We start from the raw sequence: 13,772 nt of genomic DNA, 5'->3' as shown, positions 1-13,772 counted from the left end.
AACAGAGAAGATCATTATTTGTCAATGAAGAATCATATTTTCAAGTGTTATACAGTTATTGAAGATTTTAAAATGCAGACGTGAACGTTGATTACTCAAAGGTTTGTTTCCACCAAGCAGTACAGTTTGTCAGTTCTGTTCAGTTTCATTTCCTTTGTAAAAATACAAAAACACATTCATACAATACCAATTGGTGTTCTGCAATATTGTGTTTGTGATGAACTACATACTGTATATTTAATCGGCATTTTTGCATGTGAATTTTTAGAACCATTTTTCCTCATCTATGATTAAAGATGCATGGCACACTATTGAACTCATCACCGTGTTGCTGTGATGTCAAGCTATTAATGTGACAGACATATTTCCAGCATATAGTTCACTAACATTCAACCATCGTAAACTGAACTGTAAAGCTTGGTTGAGCGGAGGATTTCTGGATTGATGTAACTCAGGTGTGAAAGCAGTGAATTTGCTTTAATAAGCATCAATTTTGTACTCATAATTGTAGTCCAGGGAGTCAGTGAAGGCACCGGGTGTCGATGATTGTCCCTCCTCTATTAACCATGAGTCGTACCAGGGTGTGGTGGTCCCAAGCGTTGTGGGAATTGTGGTAGTTGTTGGTGGCAGGGTAGTGGTTGTCGTCGTCGTCGTCGATTGCAACCACATTAACCTCTGCTGCCGGAGGCGTCTAATACGAGCCATTCTGACTCTCCTCAACTGTTCCTTGCTGAGTCGGGAATTTTGCAAGACCCCAACATTGCCATCAACCACACGGCCATTGCTGTTGATAACAGGGGGCTGGACGATAGTGTTGCCATGGCTGACCAGGCGGATTGGCTTGTTGCCATGGAGAGCCAAAATCTGTGGGCAAATGGAAAAAATACATTATCTCCATTTGATGCCAAAGTACCACACTGTTGTCGCATGCTGACTTGCCTGTTTGATTCGGTCCCAGTTGGACTTGACCAAGTTGAAGCTGCATGTGGTCGCTCCTGACTGGTATCCCACCACACAAAGTTTGGTCAAGGAGGAGAAGCCCTCAGCTTTGGCCGTTACACGGTACTCGCCAGGATTTAGCAGCCGCCAGTAATCTCCGGTTGAAGCTACAGTGGGACAATGGGAAAAAATGTTGGCTTCAACCACAAATGTGGCCCTCATGTGTGATTTGTGAATGTGATCTGACTTGTGGTGATGTCGTGGTTGATCCCCTCTACAGACACGGTGGCGTTTGCAAGTGGGTTGCCCTGCTCATCCTTCACTATACCTCGAATGCCACGATGAACCTATGGACAAAAACAGTTCAGTTAGCCTCACATAAAGACATGACAATATACGAGATTGACAAGACAATATACTACTTTAAGTAAGGCCTTTGCAACACATAGTTGGTGAACTGTGATTCGGGGGGGAAAAAACATCTAATCCACATACATCTAATAGAAGCATTGTAGCCAAGAAAAATCTTACAAAATTAAAATCTTTTAGATGTAGAGCTGTGCTTTTAACAAAAGAGAATAACTCACTGGCCCTGACCACAGTTTACTTGAGAAATTCATTTCTTCCAAATGTTTTGTTGACAGAGTATAGGTCCAACCTGCTCCATGAAGATGAGCATGGCCTCTCGGTTCTTCTCCCACTCTCGCTGCAGCTCGCTCTCATGAGGGAACTTATCACAGCCCAGGAAAATGGACAGCTCCAAGCAGTTGGTGTGCAGATAGCTAAAGTCATTCATGCCTGAGGAGGGAGAAAGAGACATTATTAGAACTTAGATCTTGTGTGCTTGCACAATAAGGTGGAAACAGCAGCCATCGAAGCTGCTGGTCTCTACTTACTTCCTGTGATCGGCTTCCATTTGGCTCGATTGATGATCCCGTGCACCCCTGCGGTGACGTCCCCGTGGCAGGACCCATGATAATTCTGTGTCATAGTCAGATGTGTGGATGCGTAGGACACGGCTAACCACCTAAAGAGGGATTCATCCGCGATCTCTCGCAGATCTTCCTCGGACTCTGCATAATGGTAGCCGCCACTTCTCTCCCTGTCATCCTCCTCCTCCCTGTGGTCGTAACCATGGTGGTAGCTGGGATCGTAGCCATGGTCATAGCCTTGGCCATGGTCATATCCTTGGCCTTGATCATAACCTTGGTTGTGGTCATAGCCTTGACTGTACCCGTGGTCATAACCATGTCCCTGGTCGTAGCCATGACCTTGGTCATAGCCATGCCCTCTCCACTCGTGATCTGGATAGCCTCCGTTTCCCCGGTCTTGATCTGGCTCCTCCCGGTATCCATGTCCCCACTCGGTCACATCAAAGCTCTCTTCTTCATACCTGTGTGAAAAAAAATTGAATGAAGAGGATGTTTACAAAAATGATGCCCAACCATGAGTCGTAAGGTCGTACTGTCTCTTCTTGCGGCTGTGGGGCACATCCTCAGCAGGCTTTTTGGTACGTAAGCTGTCGTATGGGTAGGCCACAAATGACTCACCACCCTGAAAGTTTGCCCCCAACACAAATGGGTGGCTCTCCATCCAAGACATGATGGCCCTGGTTTCGACAGCAACCTGGGATCATAAATGTAGGTCAGTACTTCTGATAGTGTTTAGTCCACCAGAGAAAGCCCTATTGGATCACTTACCGAGCTGTTTTGTAGAAAGTTGTCGGGTATGGCAACGTGGTGGTTGGGAAATAGTTTGGGCACCATGCCTCTTTCTTCTGCATCCCACAGGATGCTGTTTAGATCTGGAAAGTTCTGGAAAATGTCAAAGCCATCATTGGTAAAGTGGCCGGTGGTCCATCCACTCAGCTCTGAGCCCTGCGGCAAGGAGAAAATTCCCATCATTCACCATTCCCAGGCATCTCCTCGAGTCATTTTTTTTAACTCACTGCTTGAAAAGCTTCTTCATGTCCGTCAGGGTTGAGTGAGGGCACCAAGTGAATGCGTATTCCGTCCACCAGCCGTTGAGCTCGGGGGTTTCGGTCTCTGTATTCCTTGCACAAGTATTGCATGAGAAGCAGGATCATTTCCCGGCCCACCGCCTCGTTACCATGGAGACCTGCTGTGTAGCGTATCTCCGGCTCACCTGCACAGAATGCCAGAGATTTAAAGTTGTCCACCAATGATAAAGCAATGACACAATCCGGTGTTAAACCCCAAATCAATTCCATTTAAACTACTGGAAACCTCAATTTGAACTTTTAACATCAGACTGTTTTCTCCAAGCCATGTTTACCTATTTCATGCTCCGTTGGATTGCCTGAGATCACCATGGCCATGATGTCCAGTCCCTTGGAGCTACGGCCCAGGCTGTAGATGTTGGTAACTTGGGGGCACTCATCATTCACTGACTTCATAAGCTGAAAAACAGATCGAAAGGCACACTACTGTTTTTTTCTCAACACACAACTCATTAAACCAGCCATAGAATCTCCACGCAGTTTGTCCTGTTCAGGGGCCAGCGGACTTTGGGCCAAAGGTGGCCTGCACCCTGGTTAGGATTAGGTGATTTTAATGTCACACTTATCATTAAATCACTCGTTTTAAATTGTGAAAAAGATGCTTTGATTTAACAAGATACTCACTGAAACCATTTCTGAGTAGCTGTGATGCTTAAACTTCAGATAATCTACTGGAGTCACTTCATTTTGCCTGTACCGGGCAATATCTGGGTCTGAGTGAGCAGGAGAGAATGAAATGAATACAATGTATGTACATATGTGCATGAGTGTGTGTTATGCCCACCAGGCATTGGGCAGCCCAGAATCTCCAGTCTCATACACAGTGTGCCATTCCAGCTTTGAGGGATGATTCGAATGTAGCGGGCCACTACAGGCTCCGCCAGCTGGTTTAAGACTGGAGTGTCTTTATCACTATTTCCAAAAAAGAGCTGGAGTGAGAAAAAGGACAATGAGATTAAAGAAGTGGAATAATACATAAAATGGGAGGATTTGGGAACGTTTTCAGGTGAGCTCACCCAGTCAGCATATCCATCATGGATGGGTGTCCACTCTCTGCTGTCATTGCTGAAAGCCAGGAAGTATGATGTCACAAAGTCACTCCTGCAATGGCATAAGGGATATCCATGAAGTGAAGGAGGCTCGTGGGGAGACAGTGGCAAGTGTTTTCACGTTTTTGTGTCTCACTCATTCTGCGAGTCTCGACCCTGAGTTATGACTCCTGTGAACTCTGTATCAATCCGAGCGTCAACCTCGAACCAGTGGACTTTCTCCTCTGAGTTTGCGCACCATGCTCCGCCTCGAGGGTTATCTTCATCATGTGAGCCCTGGAGCCGGTGAGACAAGGACAAGGTTGCTGCAAAGTCTTTGTTGAGTTATTCATTGAACAAGTCCTTTTTTTTTTTTATATTGCACTATCTGCACTTAATTCTTTTGCAGCATGAGTCTGATGTCTAAAGTGTGTTTCCAGACCTGAGTGGAGGTAACTGATGCCTGTGCTGTGTGCACACGCTGACTGATGTGTACCTGCATGTTGAGGCGTGCCCTCTGCGGTGCAAAATCATACTGAGACGTCGAGGAGGCGGAAAGCTGGTCTGGCTCAATCCGATGGGACTCCATCCCCAGGGGAGGACATTCTGTCATAGGCGCGCACACAGCATAGAATGAATAGTCATAACAGTATGTGGGGGAAAAAAAAGAAAGCTCACACGATGTTTTGCAGACTGTGGACAGCATTTGACTTACTCTTTGGTTCTTTGAAGACACGTGGTCTGTTCCTGGCTCGCTCCTCGGCCTCCTTCAGTTTCTGCGCTCTCTCTTGCAGAGGTCAGAAAAACAGTCTCAAAAAAACAAATTCCACAGAATTGGTCCCAAACCTCCCCTTTCTACTCCGACCAACAAGTCATCAGGGGAATCATCACTGTTTTTGGAAATTACTTGAGCCAAAAGTCTTCATGAGGAGAAAAGAGCAGTTGTTTTGCTCTAGACAAACTAAATCCAAAATTAGAATTGCATTTTAAACTGGGATTTTTCAGATCCCTCTATTTTGGTAGGTCGCGCTGATTTTAACTTGCCAATTAACAGTCTTTCCTTTTTATTTTATTTTTTTATTATTTTTAAAGAAACACATTCTGTCACGACTCATCCCCGGTTGCTTTAGTATGTTCTTTGTTACCATGGTTTCTGTTCACGTCGCCCCTCCCCTCCTGTGTTACTTCAGTCAATGTAATCAGTCACCTGCCTCTTGTTAACCTGTCTTGTATTTAAGTCCTGTCTGCCCCTCACTCCCGTCGGATCGTTGATGTCTTTTTGTCTCACGTCTTTGTCGGTCAGTTCCGTTTCTGTTACCCAGTCTGTCGGTCAGTCATGTTGATGGTTTTGTTAGGAAGTGATGTTAGTTTGCCGGTTCTGTTGGTTTGTCCCCTCATCCTCCCTTCCAACTACCCTTTCCCTCAATAAACCCTGGTCCAAGCTGCTCCATTCCGATCCGTGACAACATTCCAGAAGAACTGGCCAGTTTAATCAGATAACTCAGTGTCCGTATGAGCAATTTCTTTTTTTTTTTTTTAAATGACAATTTTGATGACACATTTAACTGTTCAGCCCACATTGCTCAACTAGTTGTTTTCTAAAAAGTAGCTGAATGCTCTGGCAGGACTAGAGGGGGGTGCAGGGGCACTTCCCCCCCTGAAATATGTTCCCCAAGTACCAGACCAAATAGACTTTTGGGCTTTTTTTTTATTATTCTGGGATTTTTCTTACCACATTTGCACCTGTTTTATGTAGGGAACATGCAATGAATCTTTATCAGCATTTTTCTTAAGATTTTTGGAGATTTGTAGAAAAAAGAAAAAAAAACGTTTGCTTCGTGACCCCCCCTGAAATATAGATACTTGATGCCCTGTTTGCTTGTAACGTTTCATGTTTGACAATTTCAGACACAGTATCCAATTCTGGATGTGAGAGCTGACCGTATTGCTCAAGGTTCAAGGTCAGTGTTCCATTCTGCTACATCATAAAATGCCTCGTATAAATTATTACCAATTACCAATCTAAACTTGCAGTGACCCCCACTCTGGAGTCATTTCAAATATGCTAACCAGCGACTTTACCGATTTTGATGCCTTTATCACCAAATGAACACTATTTTAGCAATGCCATCGCTACCAAGCTCGAACCACTGAAGTCATGTAACAAATTATGGGAGAAAACCTTTTTGGTTAAATGCAAAAAAGTCCATTTACATAGTGGCAAATCACATCTGTATTCGCTTATGAGGGGAACGTGATCTAGTGGGAGGGACCATGCTGTTATCTGCTATTACTTTTGCACTTGGGTCACAGGCCATGTTCACTCTGGCAAGCGCAGTATCATCTGTCAAATCGTCTGGCATGATGCTGTTAAATAAATAACAAAAAGAAGTTTGGAGTCCTACCTCTCTCTTCTCTCTCCCTTTCTTTTTGTGCTCGCTCTCTTTCCTTCTCCATCCATTTGTCATCAGTTTCACCTTCCTTTTTCCCTGCAAAAAATTAGAAAATGGAGGATAATTGAGCTTTATTGAACCATTGCATCTCTGTGTATGCCATTAGGAATCACCAATTGGAGAAAAAGCTTATGTTTAAGCCAAGAGTTATTTGGAAAGTCACTGTCCAGACAGTGCTTCGTATGAAACATTTGGTCATGGAAAGTCAGTGTGTGTGTGTGTGTGTGTGTGTGTGTGTGTGTGTGGGTGGGTGGGTGGCGGTGGAGGGCACGTACTCATTCCGTATTCGTCGTATTCATCGTACCAATTCTCCTCAAAGGGTGGAGTATTTGTCGTCTCTTCTACAGAAAAGATAAACAAACATGAAGTTGTTTCACATTTCTTGGGATGACTCCATTTCTGTGATTTATATATAGAAAGTCTCAACCCGTCAACCACAACAACTGTTCTCAATTTGGATGAATATAAACACTGTCTCGTTTAATAGTTCAATCTTCCGTTTAAATTTATAGGAATGATAACAAAGTTTTGATCAGACCTCAGGCTTGAAGAAAAAAAAAAAAAAACACCACTATGGAAAATTTGGTCTGGGAGGCATGCAACCACGAACCACCCCCTCCTGTCTGAAAAGTAGGACAGGCTCACTTTAATGTTATTCTCATGTGTTGAATTAGTCATTATTACTCAAAGCTTTCAACCCTACAACTAACTCAGACAGAGTCAATATCGAATCTTTCTCCACGGCCAGTCTAGAGTCGAGGGCCTCGACTCCTTGTGTTCATCACATGCTGATCGACAAGTGGTCGTTTCACCTCTTTGGAATGTTTGAGTGTCAGCAGCTACCTGGTAGAGTTTCGACTTTGATCTCGGGGCTGACTTCTTCGCCATCTGGGAGTGGAGCTTTTTCTGGCACCGCGACTGCAGCAAGAAAAGATGAAATCAGAAATCCATCAACTAAAAAAAGCCCAATAACAAAGTCCTTGATTCCTCCAAGTTTACTTTACTTACGCTATTAAATCCGTGAGGCATTTAATAGCCTTACTACTATTTTTTTCCCCAAATACTTTAGCATATTTGAGTTACCATCCTATAAAGTGCACTTGGTTATAGTAAGAGCTCAGTTTTATATATGGAGAAAGTCCTGCTGAAGTTTTAACTTACTCTTAAATTATTTATTGCAGTTATAAGCATGACAGTTATATAAATAGAACTGACCTTGTGAACTTGTGAACGTCTTTATAAGGGGCACACATGCATCACACATAACCTCCCTCATAGACACTCTTTCGATCATTGTCGTCACACTCGAGACTACAAGAGACTGAGCCAAAACAGGTTTAACTTTAACCGAGACAACTGTTTTACCTCAGCCCCACTTAAAAGACTTGCTTCATCAAAGTTCTCTTCTTTTGGGGCTCACTGTCAAGGATGATGAATGTCATGAGTTTGACCAGGTGTAACCTTTCACATTCATCTCCTTGTCACTGTGTGCATCGTCAGAATAGACTTGCATGTACAAGATGCTTCTGTTTCTCTGCAAATAGCCAGTCAGTTTTCACGTGTGGAAACCAGTCAGGCAAAATCTCCATCTATTTCCTGTTATGGCGTTGTTTAAGATGGTCTTAAATAAACTGACATGCCCCTTATATCCGTTATACCCGAACATGCCCAAAGCATTGGCCTGAATTTGAAGTTTTTTTTTCTTCCACCATTTTGTTTACTCTCCGTCCACACACACTACATTCCTTGGAAGTGACGAATAAAGAAGAAAGTAAGAAGCAGACATACATGTGGAATCCCAGTAATCAATGTCATCTGTCCTAGTCTTCTCATCCACCTTTGGGCCGGCGGGTGTTGGGTCCACCTCTTTCCAGTAGACTTCATAGTCATCGGTCTCAGTCGGAGATGGATCGTTTTCGTCTGGTTTCCAGTAGTCTTCATCTGTGCCTGTTACTGGAGGTTCTTTCTCTTCTGGTTTCCAGTATTCTTCTTCAGGGTCCGTCACTGGTGGAGAGGGGTCTTTCTCTTCTGGTTTCCAATATTCTTCTTCTGGGTCCGTCTCTGGTGGGGAGGGGACTTTTTCTTCAGGTTTCCAGTATTCTTTGTCGGTGTCTGTCACTGGGGGAGGCGGGTCTTTCTTCACTGGTTCCCATTCAAAATCATCCTCTGTCACTGGAGCCGCTGGATCTTCCTCTTCTGGTTTCCAGTAATCGTATGGAAAATCGGTGACCTCCGAGGCTGGCCTGGATGGAGTGGGATCAGCCTCCCAGTAGTCATCTTCTGGCTTCCAGTAGTCATTGTCTGACAGGAACAAAACACAAAGGGACCCAATTATTTTACAGATCCCTTTATTTTATGCTACTTTTGAATAACATGCTGATAGATTACATTAATTTGAATGGTTAAACTTCTAATTTGTTTGGAATATGTAGTAAATAAAAAGTTAGACTTTAGTCGAATTTAGGGATGGGTGAGTACCCATATCGGTGCCGATGCCACCCTTATTTGAAAGTTTGAAAATAAGTGTTGAGGGATGTCATTGCTGATGATGAAATGAGCAACTTACCAATGTCAGGGTAGGCGTAGTCAGTGTAAGGCTCGGGTTCTGTGGGTGGTTCGGTTGGGATAGCTGAAGGTGGCACATAGACACAAAGTCAACAACTTCCCATTTACATACGTCTCAGTCCAAACTTGGCTCCGAGCTTGACCTGTTGTGGTGGGTGGAAGTGTTGTTGTTGTTGTTTGTCTGTCCTTCTTCCTCCCTTTCTTCTCTTTGGGTTTCTTGGTGGCATTGGGATCTTTTGGCTCTTTGTTCTTTTTCTTGTCCTTTTTCTTCTTTTTGCCCTCCTGCGGTGCTCTTCTCACTCTGCCAAAATTACCTGAACATATGAATGTATGAAAATGTAGGGATTTAAAAATAATCTGGTAATGCCCAACAATAAATGTAAACCTTTAAATTCCCTCTTTAGCAAATTATTTGTGAGCTTGTGCATTGAGTGATTTATTTTCTGCATCTTATAAAATTTCTGTGAGGGGGGTGTTTTAGAGCAGTATTTGCCAACCTTTATTAATTTATTTGACATCAAGTGGATATAAAATATCTTTGTTCAGATGTCAGATTTTTGTTGTAATAAATTACATAAATATTTTAAAACATGTGCCCTTTCTCTCTCCAAGAGGGGAAAAACATATAGTATAACTCAAATCATTTGCACAAGTATGCACACCCGTTAATACATGGGATCACTTTGTATTCAAAATTAACCAACAACATTCAAATTCGTGTTAAGGGACTCAGCACACCCACCTGCCACCGTTTAAAGTGCTTTCGGTATAATCCCAAATCAATTTCAGATGTTCTTGTAGGATTATCCTCACACGACACTCCCCCTAACCAAAAGAATACCGTCCCGATCGTGAACCATGGTGGTGGAAGCATGGTGTTTTGGGATCTGCTTTTTTTCAGTGGGAGCTCGGGCATTAGACAAGGTGGAGGGAATTTTGAACAGTCTCAAAAAACAGTCAGCGTTAGCAGAAAACTGTCAGGCTTCTGGTAGATGGGGTGAGGATAATGACAGGAAAAGCCTACTGTGTGTGAATGTGTGTGTGTGTGTGTGTGTGGGGGGGGGGGGGTAATCTGTGGCACATTTAAAGGTGGGAGGTGTATTCTTATGAACGTTTGGAAAATTTGAAAACAGCAACCCATATGTTATAGGTCACAGTAATGGTGAAAAAAGGTTTTGAAATAATAAAAATCTCATTCAAAAATCTGGCATTTGATCAAAGGTAGTATATATATATATATATATATACAGTATATAGTGAAAGACATTAATATTAAATGACTGCAGAATCTGAATAAATTAAGACCAAATCACTATTATTTCAGAATTACTTTTTTGGAGGAGATTATGCTGTGAGAATTTTGAAATGTATGTGCCTCGTCTCAATCAAGGTTGGAAAACCATAGTCTAGACAGCTAAACTAATTCAGAGCTCAGCAGAAGTTCATCAGTATTTCCTTCAGGCCAGAGACTGCATGCTGTTCTCAGACACTTCCATGGAAAAACTTTCTTTCCATGAGCCACACAGTTTCAGTCACACAAATCCCACCAGTTTAACAATAAATACATCACCAGCACCTCTGCGACATCTTCCCCACTGAAAGGTACAGCCATTAGTGGGAGGCATTAAGCAGCTACTTGGGCCTGATGTGTATTACATGTGAGGCTCTTCTCTTCTTCGACTCATATGTCCTGAGTGTTTAAACATGCTGAGTAAAAAGCACCAGAAGCATTGGAATGCATTGCTCTTACTTGTCTTTGTGCTTCAAAGTAGTCAAAGCAGTAGTGATAAAGTTTTTATAAATAATTAGGACGAAATTTTGATTATCCTTAAAATCTGTTCAAGTTTTAGTTTAATGAAAACAAATACTCTATTTTATGAAGCGTGCAATTCATGAGACTTTATACACAGCATTGTAGATCAATATAATTGCTCAGGGTAGTCCTTCAGGTATTTTTTGCTGGTCATGTCATACTTTTGAGTCGGTACTTGTTCCAATTGCGCACTTTTCAAGCAATGCCAAAATTGGCAGATGTCAGCCACGCACATATGTCAGCCACGCCCACTAGATTGTTTGAATGGCAAACTGGAGGAAAGTCAGTTTGACACATGCAAGACAAATGTTACACATCAATTTTGCAAAGGGATCATAAAAGTGAGGGAATTATAAAATACACATTAAATGAAAATGAATGCCATCTGGTGGGGCACTGCCCCTACTGCCCCTTGTGCAGTACCACTGGATCTACTTTCAAATGTTACTGACCTGCCTCTACTGTGGCCTCGCTGCTGATGCTCTCCACTTGGCCTTCACTATTTTGAGGCTCATTCTGAAGAAGATCCCCTTCTTGCTTGTCTCCTTCAGGGTGCATCAGGGACACAATCCCCCCAGCGCTCTCCCCTTGTCTGGGGGTCAGCAGGCAACAGAGGGCCAGCAGCGCCGCAGACAGGAGCACAGTCTGGCTTTTCATGCCTGCAGCTCTTCCTATTGGAGAATCCTTTTAATTTTCTTTGGAGCTTCTTTAATCCGCAGCTTTATCTTTAGCAGTTTATCCAGCAAGTTTTATATTTGAGCCTTCCTTCCTGTGTGGAGCCCCGGAGTCAACCAGACTCAGACTGGGCTTGACAGAAGTGGAGTGGGATGGGGGTAGGGATAGCGGGGAGGGAAGGAGGTGGCTTAAACAGAGACACCCGAGAGATAGACAGCAAAGCAGACATTCAGTCAAATGAAAAGCTTCGTTTGCAAACTGCCCTGCAGCTCCGGTCAGCTGAAAAAAAACAGCGAGAGGCAGGAAGATCGCCGTAACCTGCTGGACGAGTCGCAACAGGTGCGGGGCTCACCCACGCAGAAGGTGGTTGGGGGAGGCCAGGTAAAATAAAAGCTTACTGCACACTGATGCATTTTGCACAGAAAGAAGCAGGATGAACCTCTTGTTTCACTCCATTGGAGAGCCATCAGCAAGTGCAGATGAGACTCCCCGGTCACTGAATTCCTTTTTTGGGGGGGGTATTAGTGGGACTACAGGGATTGTGTGTGTATTTTCACAAAACCATAAATTACCAAACATCAGAGCAGGGATTTATAGTAAATGAAAACAGACACAGTTGTGAATTATTTCTTCACTGCATTTGGAAATGGATGTCTGGTCTCTGTCACTCTCTCCCACCCAAGAGGCCATGTCGACTCTTACCACACTTGGGAGGTGTTGCAGCCCAAAAAAGGATTAGAACATTTGAAATGGTGTGGCTTTCTTTGCCTACATTCTCCATCTCATCTCACGACTCAAATTCTGTCTGTCACACCCGCAAATGAGACTTGACCGTATGTGGCAATTCTCAGTGAAGAAAATTAATTGGAACTTATATGTAGGAAGTGAAGATGGACGCAAAAAATGCCCATGCGTGCGACCCGTGAGCTACAACAGATATGGAGTGATTTTTAAAAAAGTCATGTTTAAAAGACTATTTAAAGAAAACCATGTTCTTGTGCCCTGCTGCAGGAAATGGGAAGAAAATAAGCATCTGCCAATGAATGTTAATTCAAAAAGTATGACTTCTAAATTATTTCAGCTTGACTGAGTCACTCTGCGTGTTAAACAGCTGTGCTTGTTTAAAAAATTGGGACTTGGACAGAGACAAATGTACAAAAATACTCTGTTCATACTATTCGATATTGTGATGAAAGATAAGGTATTTTGGAGTTATGACTTTGGCCGAGAAGAATGAGGCAGATAGTAGTACATATATTGTGCTATTTATCTTGAAAATGTTTTCCTTTTTGTAGAAATAGAGACTTAAAAAAACATAGCTGCACATAATATTTCTAAAACATATTTTATCTCCTTTAGCTCCAATTTAGTCTGAAGTGTGGGTTTAAGATACTGTAGACACTATATTGGAACAGATTACAGAAAATAACAGTCTGCTCTAGCCGAGCTAAACAATGAGTGATATAATGAAAGCAGCTGCAGCCAGCGATGAAATGAAAACTAGCACGAATGTAGACCAAGCAAATCATCATCCAAGTATTTCAAATTGGGCATTAACACTCCTCGAATAACAGTCATTATTTTGAAAGCACTGAACTCAAACAATCTAAATACGTGAACGAGCGACGCTGCTAGCGTTCTGATGTCCTATTTGCACTTTTAAGACGTTTATTTGTGGTCATGTGCATGTGCGTAGAGCTGTTGGCTTGGTGTCGTGAGTGGAGTCTCAGCATCTAGCAGGCAGGAAACAATGACATCAGGAAGAGAGCAGGAGGGAGGACGGAGGAGGGGGTGTATGAGTGAGAGAAAAGTATAGTAATCCAGCAGGCTCACTAGGTGCAAATGGAAACAGGTTTAGAAATCTCCATTTTGTAATATTGTGTTGATTCCCTCTATATACAAAGATGTACTCTAGCAGATACGTACCTGAAGCATGAATCCTCTCCATTAGATTGTTGAATTTTGAGTTTCTCAGGAATACAAATCCCACCAAGTACACTGTATGAACTCAAGATTGAAAAAAAAAACTCATTAAAGTGCAGGAATTGTAGCGTAGAAGTAACAGCAATATGTTATGGAAGTGATTTTGACTAGGATGAAAATAAATGCCTGAAATATTTTTTCCATGCTGTGTGTGCAATGATTCAGCAGGTCAACCACAGCTCAGTCATCTGGTTCTGGTGTTTGATTAAGCACAGATGTAGAAGCATACAACACGCAGATTCCTATGGAAGCACACTAACTTCATGACCCAGCACCAAAATCCCCCTTCCTTAGAC

General features: G+C 42.8%; 1 protein-coding gene across 1 annotated transcript; it reads right to left on the bottom strand.

Annotated features, from left to right (window-relative positions):
- Positions 1–16: 16 nt before the first annotated feature.
- si:ch1073-459j12.1 (inactive carboxypeptidase-like protein X2) lies at positions 17–11,720 on the bottom strand. The gene is made up of 22 exons (XM_037258300.1): positions 11,271–11,720; positions 9,149–9,319; positions 9,007–9,069; positions 8,229–8,741; positions 7,284–7,358; positions 6,716–6,781; positions 6,393–6,476; positions 4,703–4,774; positions 4,484–4,593; positions 4,145–4,284; positions 3,976–4,060; positions 3,744–3,888; positions 3,584–3,672; positions 3,235–3,358; positions 2,888–3,084; positions 2,640–2,816; positions 2,405–2,565; positions 1,836–2,332; positions 1,598–1,737; positions 1,187–1,286; positions 940–1,106; positions 17–864 (listed from the first exon to the last, which is right to left on the bottom strand). Exons 1-22 carry the CDS (start codon positions 11,473–11,475, stop codon positions 478–480), a joined length of 3,768 nt encoding a protein of 1,255 aa, XP_037114195.1. The 5' UTR covers positions 11,476–11,720; the 3' UTR covers positions 17–477.
- Positions 11,721–13,772: the final 2,052 nt, after the last annotated feature.

Source organism: Syngnathus acus, chromosome 9 (assembly GCF_901709675.1).
Source record: "Syngnathus acus chromosome 9, fSynAcu1.2, whole genome shotgun sequence".
In the NCBI taxonomy this organism is placed as follows: Eukaryota; Metazoa; Chordata; class Actinopteri; order Syngnathiformes; family Syngnathidae; genus Syngnathus; species Syngnathus acus.
This window is presented reverse-complemented; position numbering and strand designations above follow the sequence as displayed.

What these genes read in the sequence shown, in the direction of transcription:
- si:ch1073-459j12.1 (XM_037258300.1), bottom strand. Translation starts at nt 11,475, where the DNA reads ATGAAAAGCCAGACTGTGCTCCTGTCTGCGGCGCTGCTGGCCCTCTGT. An exon ending in ACTTCCACCCACCACAACAG is followed by an intron (nt 9,070 to 9,148) that starts GTCAAGCTCGGA and finishes TGCCACCTTCAG; the next exon opens with CTATCCCAACCGAACCACCC. An exon ending in TCCAACGGAGCATGAAATAG is followed by an intron (nt 3,085 to 3,234) that starts GTAAACATGGCT and finishes CATTCTGTGCAG; the next exon opens with GTGAGCCGGAGATACGCTAC.